The sequence below is a fragment of the Calonectris borealis genome, chromosome 2 (assembly GCF_964195595.1).
Source record: "Calonectris borealis chromosome 2, bCalBor7.hap1.2, whole genome shotgun sequence".
Taxonomy (NCBI): domain Eukaryota; kingdom Metazoa; phylum Chordata; class Aves; order Procellariiformes; family Procellariidae; genus Calonectris; species Calonectris borealis.
The window spans coordinates 94,856,865-94,877,749 of NC_134313.1; the positions used below are offsets into that span (position 1 = coordinate 94,856,865).

General features: G+C 44.0%; 1 protein-coding gene across 9 annotated transcripts in view; it reads right to left on the reverse strand.

Annotated features, from left to right (window-relative positions):
* Window positions 1-15,098: 15,098 nt before the first annotated feature.
* The window catches only part of DUSP22 (dual specificity phosphatase 22), a 46,788-nt gene continuing 41,001 nt past the window's right edge, over window positions 15,099-20,885 (reverse strand). For all 9 annotated transcript variants that reach the window (XM_075142580.1, XM_075142578.1, XM_075142579.1 and 6 more), the window contains one exon: window positions 15,099-18,929. In XM_075142580.1, coding sequence (XP_074998681.1) covers window positions 18,744-18,929 — 186 coding nt within the window. In that variant the 3' untranslated portion in view covers window positions 15,099-18,743. The remainder of the gene's footprint in view (window positions 18,930-20,885) is intronic.

Consider the following 20,885-nt stretch of genomic DNA (forward strand, 5'->3'; position numbering starts at 1 on the left):
TAAAAACAATATTGAGAGTTTGTTGCTGAATAAGCAAGAAATCGGACTTTCTGTATGCCAAGGTTGGATGTGAAGTGCAGCAGCTTACCCCAGAGCAGCATCCTTTTCCCATTCGCTTTTGCTGCATTAGCTCTATTTCTGAACACAGTGTCGTCCGCCGTTCCCATCTCCCCAAAGCAGTTCAACCTATGCTAGTCCAGCCACTTCCATCAGCAAGCAGCAGTTCTGCATCTAAAAAAAAATTGAAAAATTGGGGGCAAAAAAACCCCCCCAAAATTGTAAGTAGTTTTCAAATAAAAAAATAAGGAAAGTGTAGTTGCCATCACTTAACAAAGTAGATTTCTGAAGATTTCTGAACAGATATGTAAATGTATTTGTGAAGAATATGTTCGCTTTGTCTTGAAATAATGCATTTAATTCACCGGCAGCCATTGCATATTCGTTATCCACTGTCACTGACTGAGCAGCTGCCGTGTTGATGACCTTCACCTCTCTCCCAGCTCTCCCCATGAGTTCAGGCGAGGGAGGGAGCCGTCTCCTCGGGGAGACGAGCATCACAAGGACCGCGGTTGCTCACCTGGCGCTGAAAGGAAATCTCTGCTCCCACCTGCTTTCGCTCTTTCTTCTTTCTTTGCTTGTTGGCGTTTGGTTGAAGAAAGCAAATGCTTTCAGTTTTGTGGAAAGGGGAAACACTAATTTTTTTAAAAGCTCAACTTTTTACCAGTCACCATTTCCATTCTTTAAAACGTGTTGTATTAAATAATAGTAAGTACCAGTACCAATCCCTGTTTTTTAAAGGACCACCGCCAACACAAAAGCTTTGGAGATATAACCTGCCCTGGTGAAGTCTGGGGAGGGCTCTAGCCCTTAAAATAAAAACATAAAGCTGAACATGATGTATTGCTGCAAGATTTAAAATTTACAACAAACAAAAAACTCTATCAAACAGATAAAGAAAAAAAGAAAAAAACCAAATCTTTTTACTGACTACTTTTAGAGAATAGAGAACTTTTTTTAGAAAAATGTTTTTAAAAATTGTTGTTTTCATGTGAAAACCCAAAACCTAGTGTGTTTGATATTTGACAAAACAGAAAAAAATGAAAAAACTGTTCAAATTCTCTTTTCAAGGCTTTAAAAATTTATTTGTTTTTATTTACCTACCATTGACAAAATATTCTATCAGCTTTTATTTTGGTGCTTTCCGGTTTGTTTGCTTTTAAGTGCAAAAAGTTTGTTTTCTAATAACCTCCAGTAAGCAAATCAGCCAGCTCTGCCTCATGTTCTGGTGCTGGCCAGGAGGTGCTGAGAACAACCTCTCCCTTGACTCAAATAATTTGAGACTTGCATCTCTGCAGGGCGGCTCTCCAGGACGGCCCGGGGCTGCTGGTGTCAAGGCAAGGAACCCTTGGTCCTTTGCCAGCGATGCGGGGCACAGCAGGGCCACGTGCGCCCCGCTCCCTGGCGTAACGTGTCCACCTCACTCCTGCCTGGGAGTTCACGCTACCCTTCCTCTGGCGGACAGGGTAAATCCAAATTATAGGAAATTTTTTTTAATTTTTTTTTTTTTTTTCCATAGCCAACCTTCTTTATTTGGAGTAAAAAGACGGGGTGGACAGGGGATTCGATTTCGGACCATCAGCCCACCTGGCCAAATTTCTTCAGCTATGTTGTGTCCTCAAGCATTTCCCATAAACGTAGTTCACACACGGCACTCGAAGACATCCCAAATGGGACTAACGCTGACAAAAACCACTTATTGCATCTTGATCACAGAAGAAGTTAAACCAAGCTGGGGATGTTATCGCATCAGGTGAAGAAGTGGGACCGTTCCAGGGGTGGTACCCAATCTAAATAAGATTTATTACAGTGAAGAACAAGGGAAAGGCTGAATTCATGGCCTCAGGGAAACTCCCTTTCTGGAGTGCATTTCCAGACTGCGGAACACACAGGGAGAGGGCCGGGCTGGCTGTTGTGGGAGTGGGAGAAGGATGGAGCCGGTGATGGAGGGGCTGCCAGCTGGGTGCAGGGGCTGGGTTGGGACCCCCCAGGATCACTTTCTTGATTCTTTTCCTCCAGCAAGGAAGCAGCAAATTTTCAGGGATTTGGGGAGCAGTGGGCACTGACTGGCACATTGGTTGGTTCCTGGCACATTTTGAGCTTGTTGAGAGTCTGTGGATGTCATCTGCTGGATGACACCCCCAGCATTGGACATCCTGGGACGTTGTGAGCCCCCCACACCCGGGGGAAGGGAGGCTGCCGAGGCGACCACTTTAAGTATTTTTGCTTTAACCAATTTTTGCCGACTTTCATACCAGCATAATGTAAGTATTTTGCTGGGGTTCATTTGTATCTAAGTTCAAACTCACATCATTTCCTGGGTTCAAAAGATCAACTTGGTTTTGTATATTTTGGGGTTGAGGTTCCACTTCAAAGAAACTGAGCTGCAAGGAGCCCAATTAAATCAGAAAATGACTTGGAGAGGGAAGGGATTGGGGTGACACAATAAGAAAAATCACTGAAAACTAAACACTGAACATTAAGAAAATCCACAAGCTCTACACTGCATATGTATTGCCCGTTCTGCTGCCACTACCTACTACACTTCTCTGTTAAATATAAAACTGTCTGGGTTTTCTGTCCTTTTGAATTGGAGCATCTTTGTGAAAAGCAACGCAAAGCAGGAATTTAGATGATAGAGAAAAGGACTCAGAAGGGAAGACGCTTTGGGAAGTTTCACGAAAACCACAGATGTGGCTGCCGCTGAGATTTCCCTGCTTTAAAGAAACTGGGAGGCTCTCCTCTTGTCTGTGGCCATTGTAGGGTGGAAATCACTGGTGGCACATACATCCCTTTGGAAGAAGATGTTATAGAGACCATAGGTATAGCATACCCTGTACAATTTCAAACATGATTTGGTTTCATCCTATCTTGATTAGTGAGGGGTAAATCCTCAGCCTGGACTTACTGAGCAGATGGTGATGAGATGCAGATGGTTGTGAGAAGGAGGTGGTGGCGATGGTCTAGCAGTTTGTGTTACCTTCTTCTTTTTTGACAGACAAAAGAGGAACTCACAGCCCCAAAGGAAAAATATTTAGTGAGCAAGGAGGGCTATAATCTAAATTATTTAAAGAAAAAACTTATCCACTTATTAATTGCTCTTCCTTAGGCAGCAACACAAATAACCTGCCTGTGTTTTTCTGTTGAGGAGAGACCTGACTCGTCATTCGCAGCAGCAGAAGGCAAGTGTGGCTGTATGCTAGAGGGAGTGAATGCAAGCCCTAAATGAATGTACAGTGGTCTTTCACTTTGAAAAGAAGCGGGTCAGCCCTATTAGATGTGCAGAAGAATGATTTAAAAGGAAACAAGTCTTTGTAAACAAGGATTTCGGTGGAGGGCGAGAATGGGGAATAGCGAGTACATCCAGTCAGAATTTCTCCTGCTATCAATGATCAGTCTAGCACGTACACAAATCAGTGAATGCTTTCTGAAAGTTTTCAAAAACATGAAACACCTTCATTAGCTGCAACACCAAATGCAATCAAACGTCGCTTGACAACATGGCGCCAGATGAACCACTGGATCCTCAGCAGTTTCAGCTCCAGCGCTCCGATCATGGGGCAGCACAAACTGCTCATCAGGCCAGCTGCCCTTGGCAGGGGCATGGGTGCAAGCTCTTGCAGGGGGGAAATCGTCCTTCTACAGTTCTGTGACAACTGGGACATTTGTGTTACAGTCCTCCTTGCCAGGTACCTTTGTAAGTGAGAGGGAATGGAGCGTGGAGAGTGCCTGACACTACAAAGTTTAAAAAAATGCTTGAAGTAATCGATCCCTTCTGGGATGTCAGCGTCTTTCTGCCTAGAGGAGCTTTGGCGCGCGTTTTCCCTACCATGGAGCAGGATGGAAGGGGCAGCGTAACCAGGCTTCTCCTCCTCGCTGAATCTTGATCCCCCGGGCACGGGGCCAGGTGGAACAAGGACGTTGGAGCGGGGCTCCCCAGGGCCCGCCTTGCATCGTGCCCCACACCGGAGCCGGCCACATGTAAACCTGCCAGGGAAGAGGTGAAAGCCGGAGGCGCAGGTGCTTTCCAAACAGCAGGCTACTGCCAGGGGGAGAGCGATGACTGCATCACTCCTCAGCCGGGTACGAGGCGCGCTTCTCCCCCACGGCCGGTAAAGCCTGACGGAGGGAGGCTCAGGGATGCTCCTCCTTCCTTGGAGAGCCCAGCGGCACAGTGCTCATAAAGCCTTATTTCCAAAGATGCTGAGAGCATACCATAATCTGCAAAGAGCAAGCAAACACCTGGGTGATGGAGGATAAAACTACCAAATGTCAGGGAAAATACACAAGAGCTGAAATGTTGTCAGAAGTCAGGAGGAAACTTCACAATGTTGCGGCCACTTTGGAAAAAGAGACTCGGCTGCTGCCTGAACAGAGAATACGTGAAATTATAGTAACAATACGTTATTACATCTCCTCCCACCTTTCTTCACTCCAGATCACAGCAGCTTTTGGTATCGCCATGTAAGGAAGGGCCACGGCAATTGTAGCACTGCAATCCGCGATGCTCACCTCAGGAGAATGACATTTGGGACCCCGTAAAGAAAATCTTACTCCAGGTGCTAGTCTGCATAGGTGTTGGCAGGGAGAACGGGAAATGCCCCGCACAAGCGAGAGCGTGTGCGTACATCCCGAGGGTTTCCTATGGGCAGTGTGGGTCTTATACTAACTTGCTTCACAGTGGCTGAAGCAAAGCACTGACCGCAAAGGGGAGATTTGCAAAGGTAGGGAGGGAAATTTTCAGTGGCAGTGGGGTGCTGCTTTCCTTTCAGTGAAATGGGAAAAACTCCCCTTTTAAAACGCATTGTCCACCTTGCTTTGTTTCACTTTATCTCAGGAAAATTCTGAATATTCTCTGAATATCACCTGACGGTTGATGCCGGCCCACACTACCTTCTGAGGAGTTAACAGCTGCTGTGACTGTTGGCAGCTGATGCAGCCTGGACGGCCTAATGCATTAACTTTTGTACCAGGTTCTAGTGGTGAAAAAAAGGACTTCTGCATGCATGGCTACCCTTGGTTAGCATGAAGAGGAAGGATACTCTGAAGGGTGACTTACTAGCATGGGTGAATGCTTCCCTTTTGAAGCAAAATAAAGTTTTTCACATTGACAGTGATGCAAGCTTAGCCACGCACACTTCTACTGAAGGTGCTGCGTGCTAGAAAACACCAAGAAATTCCCTCACCCACTTAGCATTACTCATTTTGTTACATAATTCTTTTTTTTTTCTTTTTGCTGTGGATTGCGTCAACAAAACTAGTGCCTGTTAAAAAACCTGTCTGTTGTGCTTGTTTATAGCAAATGCAATTCTGGCTATGACTGGGCGGGAAGGCACCATGGGCTACTGGTCAGAGCAAGAGGCTGGCATGGGTAACTTGCCCCTGGTTTTCCTGCAGCACCTCAGGTCTATCATGGGACAGTTCATCCCTCTTTATTATCAATTCTGGATATTCAGACCTACCAGACTTACAAAAGCCTCCAAAACCCCCTTGCAGTGCTCCCCAGCTCTTACTGCTTGAGAAGCAGACGAATCGCTGCCAATGGTTGCTGTAAAGAGAGTATTATCAAACCTGCTAGGTGTTTTAAAGCTTCCCTAACCCTTTTCTTTCACGGACATTTTGTCCTCGCAGATGGCTGAATTTATTTGTGATACTGCACTGGTGTGAGAAGTAGAGAAGCAATGTCATTTCATCTTATGTCAGGCAAAATCCTGTTACATCTCTTTGTTACTAGGTTAGCCTTTCCACCACGCTGGTGCTGCGGCTGGCTGCCTTGAGAAGGGGGGCGGGGGGAAGAAATGGCCACTTGGTGGCCTTAACAAACTGCTACTCCAAGCACGGAAAGGCAGAGCCTGCCGTCGCTGAGCTCGGGAGGGGTCTCCCCACCGGCTCCACTGGGGGCAAAGCGCCCGGGCCAGGAGCTGCCTGTTGCAGAGAGACAGACAGTCCCGGTCCTGCCAATGCAATGGGCTGCCTGCTGCTCTACTGCCCGAGCAGCTGTGAATTATGAGGTTTCCCTCCCCAGCTGCAAGGCAATGGCTTTTTAAAAGACTTTTTGAAAAGGACAGACAGCAGCATTTAAAGGGATGTGGACAAAATTCCTTGCTGGTAATGGTAAATGCTCTGCATAAAATGGCACACGTACTGGGGCTTCTGAGGCAGCTCTCGGGTGAGGACTTTACTGGCACAGTTACTTCCAAGCCTCCACAGCCCTGGCAGCACCATATTACTAACAGCAAGCCCAGGACACAGTTTCAGTGATGTTGCTCCCTATCCACCTAAACTCCAGCCTGAAACCTAGACCAATATCCATTTAACATGTAAGGTATCTCAGTATGTTAGAGAGCGCAGTGTCTGGATACTCCAGTAATCTTATGTTTGGGATAGATGTGCATTTCCACATCAGTCAGTCAGAAAAAGTCCTCTCTACTAAGGACTGGGAGAGCTCCAAGGACTGGTGCTTAATTTTTGTAAGGCAAACGAGGATCATACCATATTGTTGGAGAAGCAGCAGTACAAGCTGTCATCATTAGGAAAAAAAAGAACTGCCTGACAGGGACAGGGAACTCAAGGACATCATTATTGCTGCCCAAGGCTCATTTGGGAACCCATATTACAAGGGCTGCTCCAGCTTTGCTTGGTACCAATTCTTTCCTCTTCCCTCAAAGGTCCCATTGAACCAAGTTCCCATAATTTTGATGTTTGCCAGAGGTTGAAAGGATCCTTTTAGGAACTCCCAATCTATAAATTTACACTTTAAAATATTAACTCACATTTCCAGAGCACAGAGACCATTCAAGGAAGGTCCATAAGGCAGAACAGGGTTGTTCCAGCATGGAGAAGTGATACAGAAGAAGCAACCTCCGTCTTCAGTTTACGAATGCACGAAGCAGCTACAGCACATAGGATCAACAAGTGTAGGTGCCTCCAGTCCCTCGGAATGAGGATAACTGTTGGTGCCACTAAACAGCACAAAAAGAGGAACCTGCAGAACTCAGAAAAAGTATTCAACTTAGTGCACACTTCAATCAAGCTCCTCAGAGCTTAGAGGAGCAGAGGTTGTCCACCAGCAACATCATCTTCCAGTTGCATTTTTGGCTTCCTTTCACCCCTCCATGTAGGCAGGACTTTTTAAGTACAAAATATCAGTACAAGGAATGGAATGCTGGAGCTAGCTTCCCACGGCTCAGGAGAACATCAGAGGTCAGCATGGGCTCACGTAGTCTAGGTCTGCAAGCCCTAAATCCAGTGCATTCATGCTCTCTCCTCATATTGCCACTCCTCACTAGAATTGTTACAACAGTGCTGTAACCATTGCACTGCCGAGTACAGTCCACCAGCCGCCAGTTTGTCTATACACTCTGGACTAAAACCGTCAGTTTGGCTAGTCATCGTGTTTTCATGATTGGGTTTTTTTGGTGCATTGAGAATACAGGAGTCAACGTAATTCTTGAAGAAGAGTCCTTTTCCTTTCGTCTTTCTGTTTACACACAATATTAGCCATCTTTTCTGCCCTCTCAGAAAATTCAGAACAAAAACTTAACTCCACCTCACTGTATCTTCCTCAGGAAACTTATGCAGTTCCTGAAAGTTCCTCCAGATTTTCCTTCCGACTCCCACAGGTGCCGCTATTTGCTTGTAGAGCTTTCCCCTTGTGATGAAGCAGCAGGAAACCAACAGACCAAAATCAAAGCCTCAAGGCTTGGCTTTCCTCTAAAAACATCGTTATGCTTTTCTCTTACCTTCACTGAGCCAGGCCACTACAAACCCCATTAAGATCAGGTTATCTGTTATGACTGTTCACCTTCAGGGTCTTAACAAGCGTGCACCGTGTCCAACACACCAACAGTGACAGAAACTGAGAATCATTGCTGCAAAGCTCTAGAAGACTGTAGGAAAAAGAGAAATTTGATGACAACCAAAGTCATACAATGACTGTGAGCTTTTGTCTTCCATTACATTTTATGTGTTACTTTCAAAGACGATCACAGCAGACATCTGCATAAGCCAAACAACTGCCATGTTTGTTGTTCAAGCCATCAGATGCCAGGAGGATTTTAAACACACCACCTTGCTTTTGAAACCTTAAGATTAGGCTATACACCACCAGTAGTCTTGTTTAAATAAATAAATTACCCCTCTCTAGATGTAATCTTCATAAAATCTTCCCATACCTAACCATCATGACAGGCAGAAGGGAAGGTATATCATAACAGAGGGCTTCCTTCTTCTGACTGCTACAACTTCCCTCCAGGAATGACTTTGCATCTGCAGGGCCTAATGAAAATCATCCCTGCAATGTGAAGCTCCTCTTTCCTAAAGCTGCAACAACATGCGACAGACCAAGAATATTGATCAGCCCCCTTGGAAGGGTGGCTCAAAAGCAAAATTGCCCAAAGCATCGTTGACTTCTGAAAATGTGCTTTAAAGGCTTATCTTAGGATTGCACTCGATGTTTAAAGCTTCCCCTCCAGGTCTTCAGGCTAATCCTCTCCCAAACAGAGCATGTTCAGTATTACCAATGCACAAGCAGCTCCAAGTTGCCTGGGGTACGGCTTATTCAGTTCACCAGTAAACCACGCCATGGGTCTGTGCTGAGCTCAGCCTGAGCTCAGCCCTGCCCTGGCTCTGAGCATTCAGACCCGGCTGCGCCCGAGCTCACGAGCCCTCCGGGAAGCCAGGGCATGCCGCGTGTCGAAGCCCAGAGCCAGCTGGGATGCACAGGCAGGCAATCCTCCTCGCTGTGCAGGTTTTACTCTAGGCAATGGAGACACGAGCACATTTATTACCGTTTCCCAGGAGAAGATGGCCGTTACATGCAACTTCATTGCCAAATGTTTCCTTTCGGCACCATTCTGGTAGCTTCTATTGAGATGGGGTTTCTGGTGTCTCATCCTGTCCCTTCTCAAACAAATGTACTCCTTAACCGCAATTTAGCACTAGTTACAGAAGCTCCTGCTTGCTTTAATTGCAACCACTTGCTTAAAATATCCACTGCCCATTTGCCCTCCCTCTCCCGCCACAGGCACAAGGGTGGAAATTCTCTTGCTCAGAGGTTCACGGGACTTCATGAAACATGAAATTAGAATACAGCTTGTTTAAAACAACTATTAATGCCTTTCTTCTGCAGCCCACAAAGCATTCTTGTAACCAAAGCCACAAAAAAGGAGGTATTTTTAAATGAACCATGCGGATTGATTCACTAACTACTGTCTCTTCCTCCCCATTATTGTTTCCCATCAGAGCCAGCAAATTACTCTCAGAGCACTCACCAAACCATGCTCTCCCTACTCTTACCTCGGCTATTTCCGCAGCCCGGTTCCTCAGATGGGTTATTTTCAGCTAGGTAAATCATCTATTAGTTTCTAACCACCCTAATATACGTGCTTCAAATTAAAAGTGGATAAAACTCTTTGACTTTGTTGAACGAATGAATGGACATCTTCATTCAGTCTTGAAGGGAGGGAGGGAGGCCTGGAGGGACTAAACCAGTCTTAATCACCCAGCTTAGTCCTGGAGGCAGCCAGAGGGAGATCCAGGAGACCTTGGCCATCAGTAGAAAGACAGAGTTTTCTCCAATACACAGTTTGGATCTACTCTGGTCCGAAGTTAAAGGGAGTTTTCCTTTTGTAACCGAGGTGCCCAAAGCAGGCGCTGCAAGTTCCCCAATCCTGCTTGAAGTTCGGTGTATTTCAAGGCACCGAGGCTCCCAAATCACTCAAACTGAGGATCGGAGGGTCAGTCCCCACGCACTGACCTTCCCCCAGAAATGACCTGAGAAGCGGCGCTGACTGCATTTCACACAAGTGCAATGCATTCAGAGAAAGACAGCTAAGCCAAGGGGGAGTCCCTTCCTCTGTTGCCTGGAGTTTCCAAGCCGTCTTTGGAAATGAATCAAATTCATGTCTTCCATGAAACAGTCCAAAAGTGGCAGCAGCAGCTTGGCCAAGGAGGCACTAATTTTGTTCCTCCTCCAGTTCTCATCTGCCAGAACAGCTTTTATTAGATGTATTCTCCATATGCACTTTCTTTCCAGAACAAGCCTAGGGGAAAATCAGGACATCGCTTTTTTCTATCATCATAACCATATATCCAAAGTACAGGAAACAGCGGAGATTCCCTTTCTTTTCTTTTTTTTGCCTGCAGACTTTTTCCTGGAGTGCATGGAACATATCTCAGCACATGTATCACCAGCCCTTACCACGTTGCCTTTAGATATTCCAATGTTTTAATTTATTCCATATGCTATTCCTCCTCCACTTGCCCCCCCCATCATTCTTGACATCACAAGCACATTACATATCCCTTCCATTTAATTTTTACCTGAGATTTTATGTTCAACAGATGCACCTGTGGGATGAATTTTGTCTAGGGCAGTCACAGCCAGAATTGCTCTGGCCCTCTTCCGCTTCACTCCATCTTTTTCCGTATAGAAATGACGATATCTGCATTTTATGTAATTCACATTGAAATACAGCAACTGGTACCTGGGAAATCAGACCTTGATTTTTCCCTATTCCCATCAACACCCAACCACTATCCTGTGCAGCACAGTACTTTCTACGCAGGTGGGAGTGAGGTGTTCAAGAATAAGCAAGAAGCCACCACAGCTTCTTGCCTTGCTTCAGAATCTGTGTTACGAAGGTATTTTAACACCCCTCAGCTGGAGAGCAGCTACCTCATTTATCAATACACAACCAACACCGATGCAGTGCATTTCATTAGGGGCTTCGCAGAGCCGTACCGCGGAAAGTCATAATGCTTCTTCCCCATTTCATTGGGAAAATGAAGCAAACCAGAACTGAAGCAACTTGCCTAGTCACACAGCAGGTTGTAGGAGATTTGGGAACAGAATCCCAAATGCTTCTCAGTCCAGCATGTTATGGGTTAGACAAAGGTGGCTGACTCAATATGCCTTCTTGATAAGCCAAAACCAAAAGACTTTTGCGTCAAAAAGGACTATTGAATTTCCTAGCCTGTCTTACCGCATCGCAGGTGCTCTTGTAACCCTTTCTATGCCGTTTTGGAAATTTATGTGCATATCAGGGATGATAAAATTCTAAGGAAGAAAAGCCCCACTAGAAATATGTGAGATCTCACACAACGAACATTTCCTCCAGTGCAATCAACTTGATGCAAGGTGACCACCCCGGGGAAATGAAGGTCAACTCTAAACATGCCAGAAGCCCCACCTCAGTGCCTTGAAAAGAAAATATGGTTAAGGAAGAGTATTTAAGATCCTTCCAGTGACAGCAAAGTCCAGAGTGCACTTGCAGTGAATTAGTACCTCGCTATAATATACCCCTCGTGGGTTTTGTATTGCGACAAACCTTTTCCCATTCCTCCCCAAAACCTGTAACTGATGGTTAACTTTAGAGTCATACAGCCTTACCCAGCTGAGAAACAATAGAGGTATATTTGCACAGCCTCCAAGAACTGCAGAGATGCAAATGGCTTTCAGTATTCTCAAACAGAAGAGTCATTTTTTCTCTGGGGTAAATGGTAGCACTAGCCACTAACAGCCCAACCAGTTCACTTGTGTGCAACAGAGGCACCTTCCGCATCTTGCAAACGGGCCCAGGCTGCAGACTTCTGCAAAAATGAGGCTTTACTCAGAGGACACAGGCTGTTGCGTGACATACCCTACCTTCCAGAGGAACGGAGATCTTTATCAGGTCTGGTAAGAACCTCACTGCAAACCAGACATTACCAAGTAAATAAGCTACCTAAGAACAGAAGAATCTCATGTCTAAAATCTGAGGATTTGACCAAAGCTTGCACTGCACTCGTGTGGTGGTTTTTTTTTTTTGTTTTGGGTTTTTTTTCTTTTCTTTTCTTCTTCTTTTGAGACGTTCAGGGATTACGTAACTAGTTTTGCTGGGAAAGTTACATGCTGAAGATTTACTTGCAGAGACTTCCAAAATGTAATCCTTGGGAAAATATGCAGTGAGCGTGCATAAATACAGCTGTAATTCTGACATCTTCAACACATACTTTCTCTAAACACAGGGCAGAGTTTTCCCCTACTTGCAAGCTTTCAACAAAGTCTCACCTTGCCTTAAAATGCGAGGAATAGAGACATCAAGCAAAACGCTGTTTGTAATCAGTAACCTGCATAGAATGCTGCTCCACCAATGAACATTGCTTTTTGGCATACAAATAAAAGTTAAATATCCCTTTTTAATTTTTCAAATGTCAGGTTCAACATTGTCATGGATCAGTGTTACTTTTCCAAAACATCCAGTGCTGTACAGGAGCCAGACTGCCACAGAAGGTGACAACATCCACAGAAGTCATGGCAGGCTTGGCAAATGACCACCACTACCACAACAGGACAGATGCACAAACAGCAGAATCAATCAATTAAATCAGCAACCTTATAACATAAGCTTTTTTTTTTTATTAATACACATTTACAGGAAATAAATTGTTTGCAAGCCACACATTGGTACTCGCTTATCCTGACTCAAGAGCTCTGGGATAAATACCAGTTATTTAAAAAAAAAAAAAATCACACAAAAAAAAGGGGAAAAAAATGGGAGGAAGGGAAGAGATTCAAGAAATTGTAACAAAAATCCCATCCCCCGTATCTGACAAATTAAATAAAAACTCATTTGCTTTCAGAGAAAGAAGGGAAGAAGGGGAATCAGAACTCAGATTTTCAAAGGGTCCATTTGTAAATGCATCTGCCCAGATCTAAAGCTGTGCTTTGCTAATGCCTGCGTGAATAGATGACCAAGCAAGCACACAACTTAAAACCACTTCGCACTTCAAGTAGCTTGGACGTCTTGGTTCTGATCTCTCTATTCATAGTTCAATGAATAATGAAGGGTACAAACCTGCGCATTCATAATGGCCTCAACTAAAATGGAAACTGGGTGCAGGTCTGGCTGAAAATCCCATTTTTTGAGACTGCTTGCAAATGAATTTTATTCCCAGTTTACTGCAGATGTGTTTGGCTCACGCGGGCAGAACTGAGTCTCCTACAAGGACTGAGCTATGCAGTAGTTCAATGACAAAAAGGCACCTCCCGCTCACACTTCATTAGATGCCTACCCCTAATAATTACACTAGAGACTGCATGGAAACTACAGGAAGTCATCTTGCTACTCACAAGCTACTCACTTTTGGTAAACTGCAGTTTGCATAATTCACTAGAGCAAAGCACACATTCAAACACGTATGAAGAAGAATTTGCTCCCTGGGTGAGGGCAGAAGGGTAATACTGGACAGCAGCAAATGTAGCAATGAAATAGTTAAACACACAGGAGCTGGGGCACATGGAAAACGAGAGCCACATTTAAAGGTCTGCTGAGGACAAAGTGTGAAAATAGCTGTTTCTGTCGCATGCTTTGTGTCTCCAGGGGTTTCTACAGAAACACTGTACAGTGCAAGATCATCTTCCTCGTGCTGTCTAATATTTTCTAGAGACCATCATTATTTTCCCTCCACCAGTACGATCTTCTTGGGGAGGAGGAAGGACTCTCATAATGCGCTGGCAAAGCCCAATCTCCTTATCAGGTTATGAGCACATGTAAGGACACGCGGGTTTGCCCTCTAGTTCCTTCAAGTTTATTGCACGGTGGGACAGGACTACATGAATCAAGTCAGAACTGCCATTTTCTAGCCCTCACAACAGTTACATATAACATTGAATGAAATGAGAGACACAGTTGGGAACAGTAGTACAGCACCATGGTTGCAGCACAATTTTTACATGTGATTTGGATAAAAATTGCCCTTGAGAGGTGCTAAGTGTCAAAAGGAAGACAAAGCAGCAGTGCATTTTTCATTTGGAAACTACCCTTTGGGGGTAGGGGGAAGCCTCCTCTAAAACTTAAGAGATTTTCCTAATTCACAACGGATTATATTTTAAACATGTTTTCTGTCTCATCAATGCTATATATATACACACATATATAAGACATTGCTATGGGTAACAGATAAGAGAAAGGAGGTAATTATACCACTAATTCAAGCTTCACATAGCAGGCTGCATTGGCTTTAAAGTCTTTTCATAGAAAGATAGGAAGAGGACTGAAACACACATTAATACAACCGCAGCCATCCCACTTACACCGAAGATGAACTGAAATATATTATGAGCAAGGTGCATCTAGCACATTCAAAGCTATCTACAGACACATTAACTTTATTCTAGTGGAGGATATTATTAATTAGTTGAATCCCTGAGATCCCTTAGGAAACATCCACACATTCCCAGCAGTCTATAAACTAACAAGTGCTGGGAGGGGGAGGAGAGGGCAAAAAGAAAAAACCCAAACCCCACTGTGCCTGAGCATCTAACATTGCCTTCACGATGAGTCCCACTGCAAGAACACAGTTCAGCTTTTAGCAACGACTAAAGTGGCCATGAGATCTGGCTACTTAGGCATGACTGATTATACTTTCAGGTCGGTGGGTTTTTTGTTTTTGGTTTTGGTTTTTTTTTTTGATTGTTCGAATGCCAGAATTACCCTCTTAGCAGAAGTAGTGTCAAACCAGAAATTCAGAGGGTTATCTGTGGGAATTTAAATGGGTTTTTTTCCCCCCCTTACACTGTAAGTTTTTAAATTTTTTTTTCCCCGAGAATCATCATCTGCCACTTACATCAGCTTCCTCTGACAAACCACTACTGAGAGCCTCGAGTCTTGGCAGTCTGTAAACCAGCTAAGTTTTACAGCTAATTAAGCCCTAAACCAGTGTCCTATGGAAAAGAAGGTATTTCAAAAGAATAAAAAACTTGGATTCACCACATACCCTGTCGCAATGATGGGCCAGCAATAGTAAGTAAGAGAGCACCATGCAACATCCTCTTGTGGGACTACTATCAAGAGATGCTCGTGCTGCAGATTCTTGAACTCACCTGGAAGAACTTGGTGAAGAGAGGGGAAGTCTCAAGAAGTCTGCGTGCAGGAGAAAAAAGTAATCTAAATACCAAAATGAGTTCATCTTGTACTCTTACCATACCTTCAGGGATACAAACAGTGAGTAGAAACCTTCCAGAGACTATTATTTATTTCAAGAAATACACAAGCAGATCAGGTGTTAACATTTACTTTTATTTATAAAAAAATTGTAGAACGTATTAAATACAAACATTTGGAAAAAGCAATCAAGGCTTCGCTAAGATGCCCAGGAAGAGGAAGACAGAGAATCAAGAAGCTTACCAGGTTTAGAGTTTTTAAACTAGCTGAAGTAATTACTATAATTTTTCACTGACTTCTTTATAGGCAGTGGTCATTATAGCAACCAATGTTATTACTGTCCTTTTTAAAAAGCAGAGATATGATTTGCCATATCTTCCCACTCAACCACAAAATGTTAAGGAAGCAACTCTTTCCAGGTTAAAAATCAGGGTAATAAATACTAAAGCATTTACCCATTACCTACATTGTATAACACTAAACATTTGCTTATAATCACACATGGATATCAAGTTTAGCCCAAAAAAAATCGATTACACATTTCAAATCTGGATATCCAATAAGGTGTTATAAACTTTATCCATTTTCCAGTGAACATCAAAATGAGGACAGTGTTTTGAAGTACAGAAACAAAATAACTGAATGCATCGTCTACACTATAAAGGCCAACTACTAAGAGGTGGACTGGGGTCTAGTCATGTTCCAGATAGCTGGAAAGTCCTACAAACTGCCACTGAAAGGCTGGTTGGAAGACAAATCATGTCACGTTCTCAGTCTGTGGTAGCTCCTCTCCCTTTCTAAAAGGCCAAAGGTAAGAACTGTAGCCACTCTCTCTTCTGCACCTTGTGGTAATGGAGTAAACTATCATTCTGCTCTCTACATGGACAAACCAGGTTCAAGTTTTCTTAGACTGCTGTTGCTCTTTTGCCACTCTTAAATGCCGTATGCAGTACATACAGACCACTAAACAAGATGTAGAAGCAAGAAACTACAGAAAATACCTCTTCTGTCTTTTGGAAAGAGAGAAGCACTTCCGCCTGCTGACAATATGGCACTCCCTCCGTCTTCCTGCTTCACCCTGTATCTGCTTTCGAGCTGCAGCATAATGCACATTGATGTGGCTATATGGCCCTAAAGCCAAATTAAGTTCTAAAAAAAATCCTATTGTGGGACTGAGTCTTTGGGGATAACCAAACTATTAAAAAAATGCTGTACAGAATAATCTCGGACACACGAACATTAACAGATGTCTCCCATTCTGCCTTGTATTTGTCAGAACAGAAAAAAGAATTGCCAATTTACCAGCACTCACAGGGTTACTACCGCAGGGACGGAGTGCCAAAAGTGTTATGGGATACATAGTGTTGGCAGTCAGCTCCAGGATGGACTGACTGGATACCTGCAAGAGCACAGGCAGAATGCTTCTGACAAAGCTGCCCTCTGGGGACGGGCTGAAGTTGCACTACTATTACGAGTAGAGGGTTGAACAAATGGACCAGCATCCCGAACGCATGTCAGACCTTGTTACCGAGGAAAGTGTTTTCCAGTTACTACATCCGCCCTCAGAGCACAGGGGGGACTGCCAATGTGGGCACTGCTGTGCTGGAATACCGACACAGCCAATTATTTGCAGATCAACATCTTTAAGAAGAGCTAAATACTTCTCTTACCAGGCAAACACAGAGTAGTTGCTGTATATACCAAATAGGCAGTGGTTCATTTAGCTACAAGCTTGAAAACAAAGTCAATTCCAGCACGTTTCCCAAATTCAACAGCATCCCTGACCGCAACACAGACATGATTATCCTGCTCTCGCTGTGTGCAGTACACCTAAAGCACTTAGTGCAATGAGAATCCTGATGCAGGCCTGGACCCAGATGAAACGGTCAGGCCAGTTCCACCCCATTCCCTTTTTCCCTTTTTGGCAATTATTGATATGCTAGATCCATATTTTACAAGCCATAACACATATTTTTTGAAGATACTTAATGATAGATATTTAACAGCCAGAGCTTACTTGACCCCAAAAGCCTTGCTCCCATCCAAAGAATTCACTGCCGCCCAAAGCAAGCAGGAAATCACATGAAGAGAAATCTTGTGAAGGCATGGGAGGTCAGAGTACTGAAGAAATTGAAAGAGACAACAGTCTATTTAGTATGCTGACTGCTTCTCACTCAGTGCTCACCTTTTAGCATGATATACATCACATTTAAACAAATGAGGGGTTTGTTTTTGTTTTTCTACCCTGGCTGTTTGGGAGGTATTTCTTATTTTCTGGAATCTTCAAGAAAAATAGGCCTTCCATCCTCTGAGTCAGAGACCAGAAATCATGATCTTGGCATCAGTGCCACCCCCCATTACACCATCAGAAATCAATACACTGCCCAGCATCCCTGGTGACATATTTGAAGTTACACTCTTAGAAGACACCTAAGTCAGGCAATGGCTCCATTCCAGAAACACACAATGTTACCAAGAGTGGAGTGTGGCCCCTAGTTTTAACCTAGTTTAAAATATATTTTACAAATGCTTTCCTACAAATCTGACCACAGCAAAATATATAGTGGTTTTAAAATGGCAGGAAGTTGAATTCAAACAACTCAATTTTTAAACCAGTGAGAAATATGGGCAATTTTAAAAGACAACAATAAACTTCTCAAATACAGACATTTGTGAAATATACATGCACACGCACACTCGCGCGCGCACACGCACCCACTTACTTCACTCAGTGTCAGGTTAAGATTACACAAGGCAATTTTCAAGGTTGCATTTACAACCACAATGACAAGAACAGCATTTTTGAGGTAGCTGAAGTCAAAGAGCAAACCACAGCACAAGCAAAGAAACAGGTGCTCGCACTCACACCGAGCCCACTCTTTGGAGACACGTTATCATGTGCGCAGGGGCGTGTGTTGAAGGGGCACGTGTTCCACGGGGAATGATGTTCAGCGGCACTGGAGACCTGATAAACTATTCTCCAGGCAAGCTTATGTTGGGAGACCAGATGCACAATCGAGGGACCACGGCTTAAATCACTGCATATCAGCTGAGCTGTGGTAACAGTCTCGGTGCTCTCGGTCTGCGGCAGTTCTACCGACAGCTCTGTCTCACGTGCACTGAAGCAAATACAACTGTGGCAGTTGAAGATGTTATTACTCAGAGCTGTCTGTCCCACTTCTCTCCTAGATGCTACTGTTGGTAGAAAGGTACATGTACCCGTATCTCACCTGCTCCAGTTTGCAGCCTAGCATTCAAGTTCAAGCCCACCTCCACGGTATTACTTGCCAATGGACTGTGAACAGGAGCAGCAGAGACACAGACTTGAGTTCCCTTCTTCAGGTGCAATAACATCTTTGCCACATTAATAGTGCAGAGATGTCAAACTGCCACAGCTTGAATCACCAGACTTCGTCTCTCAGAGCCCTTTGCTAGCCTACAACGAAAGGAGTTGAGCTAACCTCACAGCAAATGCCAGGCAATGTGGGCATAAGGGGATAATAGCTGTGGCTGGCTGACCGACTGGCTCAGCCACAGTAACTGGATCATGTCTCTGGGCACACAGAGAGCTTGATCCTGCCCAAATTATAAAACTGTGTGAAACACACTCATACACACACACATAATGTAGTATTTTCTTCAAGAAGCTTTCTACAAATCAACTGTTTGCATGGTTACTGCTGAGAGTCTTGAAGATGGAATGGAAATTATGGCAAGATGTTTTTCAAAGGTAGAAAGAAAAAAATCAGCCTCCTCCGATTAGGTCTCTGTTGTGTAGTTGCTGTATGAGAGAGATGGCACAGATGAGAAGTTATTATTCCACTGCCTTCCTCCAGTATTCTGCTGCAACTCTGCCTGCTCTTTATATTTGCTCAGAAGATTTTTGGCTTCTTGCAGATCCTGAGAAGAGTTTTCCCCATATTCTTCTTTCAGCCACTGCCTGAACTGTAGAAATTGAACATACATATACAATATGATGAAAAAATAACATGAGACTGATGCAGAAGTAATAGTCCCTCCCGTCCTACAGAATTTCAAGAGCCTTTAAGAACACAAGCGGTTTAAAGAAAAGCACTCCAAATATTGCATGTCCTTCAATAGCAGCGCAGAATACATAGGCACAGGAACACACACTTGAAATCACCGAGATCCCTTACATCCCCTAAAATGACACACTTGCGTAACAGCTTGGCTGACTGGAGTAACGTGGAAGAAGGAACACCCACCAAGCAAGAACATCCTGGACTTAAAAGCAGCCTCCTCCTGTTGCATATACAATAAGATGAATAAGCATGGAAGCTAATACGGTCAGCCAACTTGCCCAAGCCACAACAGGCTGCAAGAAGGTTGAAGATCAGAAAGTGAACCACTCATATGGGTTTTTCATCCTAAGCCCACAAACACCAGTAGTAAAAAAAAGTACTGTAGATATCATGAAAGGTATCTTCTAGGAAGAAAAAGACCAGGAGCTTTAAAAGCTATAGAATAGGACCCTTTACGTTACTGACACAAATGACTGAATATGGTACATGGTAACAGATGTACCAGGTCCAGTTGAAGGTCAGTCCAGCTCTGTATCCTGGCATGAGAGTAGCCAGATGTAAATGCCGGAGAAAGAATCAGGCAATGGCAGGGCAATAATGCTGGGACCTTTTCCCTGCTCATTTCCTCAGCTTCCCGCAATTTTCAGCTCAGGTACTTTCAGAGGCTGAGGCAGTATCTTTGTGTTTGATAGGAATAAATGAATTTTTCTGCCATAAGATCACTTTCTGAATCCACAAATTTTTACCACAAGATATCTGGATGCCAACAAGCTCCAAGAGTACATATCGTATAAACCCCCTGCCTTTTCCTTGATTGGGACCTGCCAATTGATAGCTCCCTTTCACATTACAGGGAAGAGTGGAAATCACACCTGTTCACTTTCTCTATTCCACTCAACTTTATTACATCCTTCTCTGTCATTTCTTTGCCAGGTGAATCATTCCTGACAATCTTGTGGCTCTTCTCTGCAGAAGCAGCAAGTAGACAATTCTGTCCCAGTGGGGATAATACTCTTGTGATCATTCTTCAAGCCTTAATTTTCACAGCTTTGTCCTGCTTGCGGCTCATGGATAGCTTTATCCATAAGACCATTTGCTAGGACATCGGGAGACAAGACCTCAACATAGTTACTCCCTCCCATTCCTAAAAGATCGTAAGGTGCTGAGTGAAATCTGAAGCCTCAGGCTACCATGTGGAAGCCTGGAATTGGTGCAAACCATGTTATGACCTCAGTGACTAAACCTCTTCCTGCAAGACCAAGATCTAAAGGACCCCATTCCAGAAACCCCACAGGATACCACCCTACAGCGGCACAGCAAAACACCCATGCTGCTGAAATCAGAAAAAAGTTCACACCCTTGGCAGATGGCATTATTCCACTGAAATCAGGTGTGTAAACAGACACCTGCTAAGGATGTGGTTGCTGTTAAGAGACAGTAGGAAACTACAGCCCAGCCAGTGACTACAGGTGGATATTTCTTTTTGCAACCTACTGCCTCCCCCTCAGTGAAAAAAGGCAGAATGTGCCGTCCATGGTGGATGAAAAAAGAGACGTTACTGTCTTTATCAGGCTATTTGCATATAGCCTTAATTGTCATTGCTGTTAGCCCAGACCAATTAGAGTAGAAATGACTGTAAGGGAGGAAGGAGACAAGTCTGGAAAGTCCCCCTCTGACTTTTGTCTCTTAAAAATCAGTTACTCTACCATTTACACCAGTTCCAAACGATCCAGGAAACATTCAGTTAAATATTAAAAAAAGGCAAATATTTACAGTTGCAAACTGCATCATGCAAAACAAATGGTAATTTCTAAACTCTGAGCTTTCTGCAGCAGAATGACGGGGATGGAATAAAAAA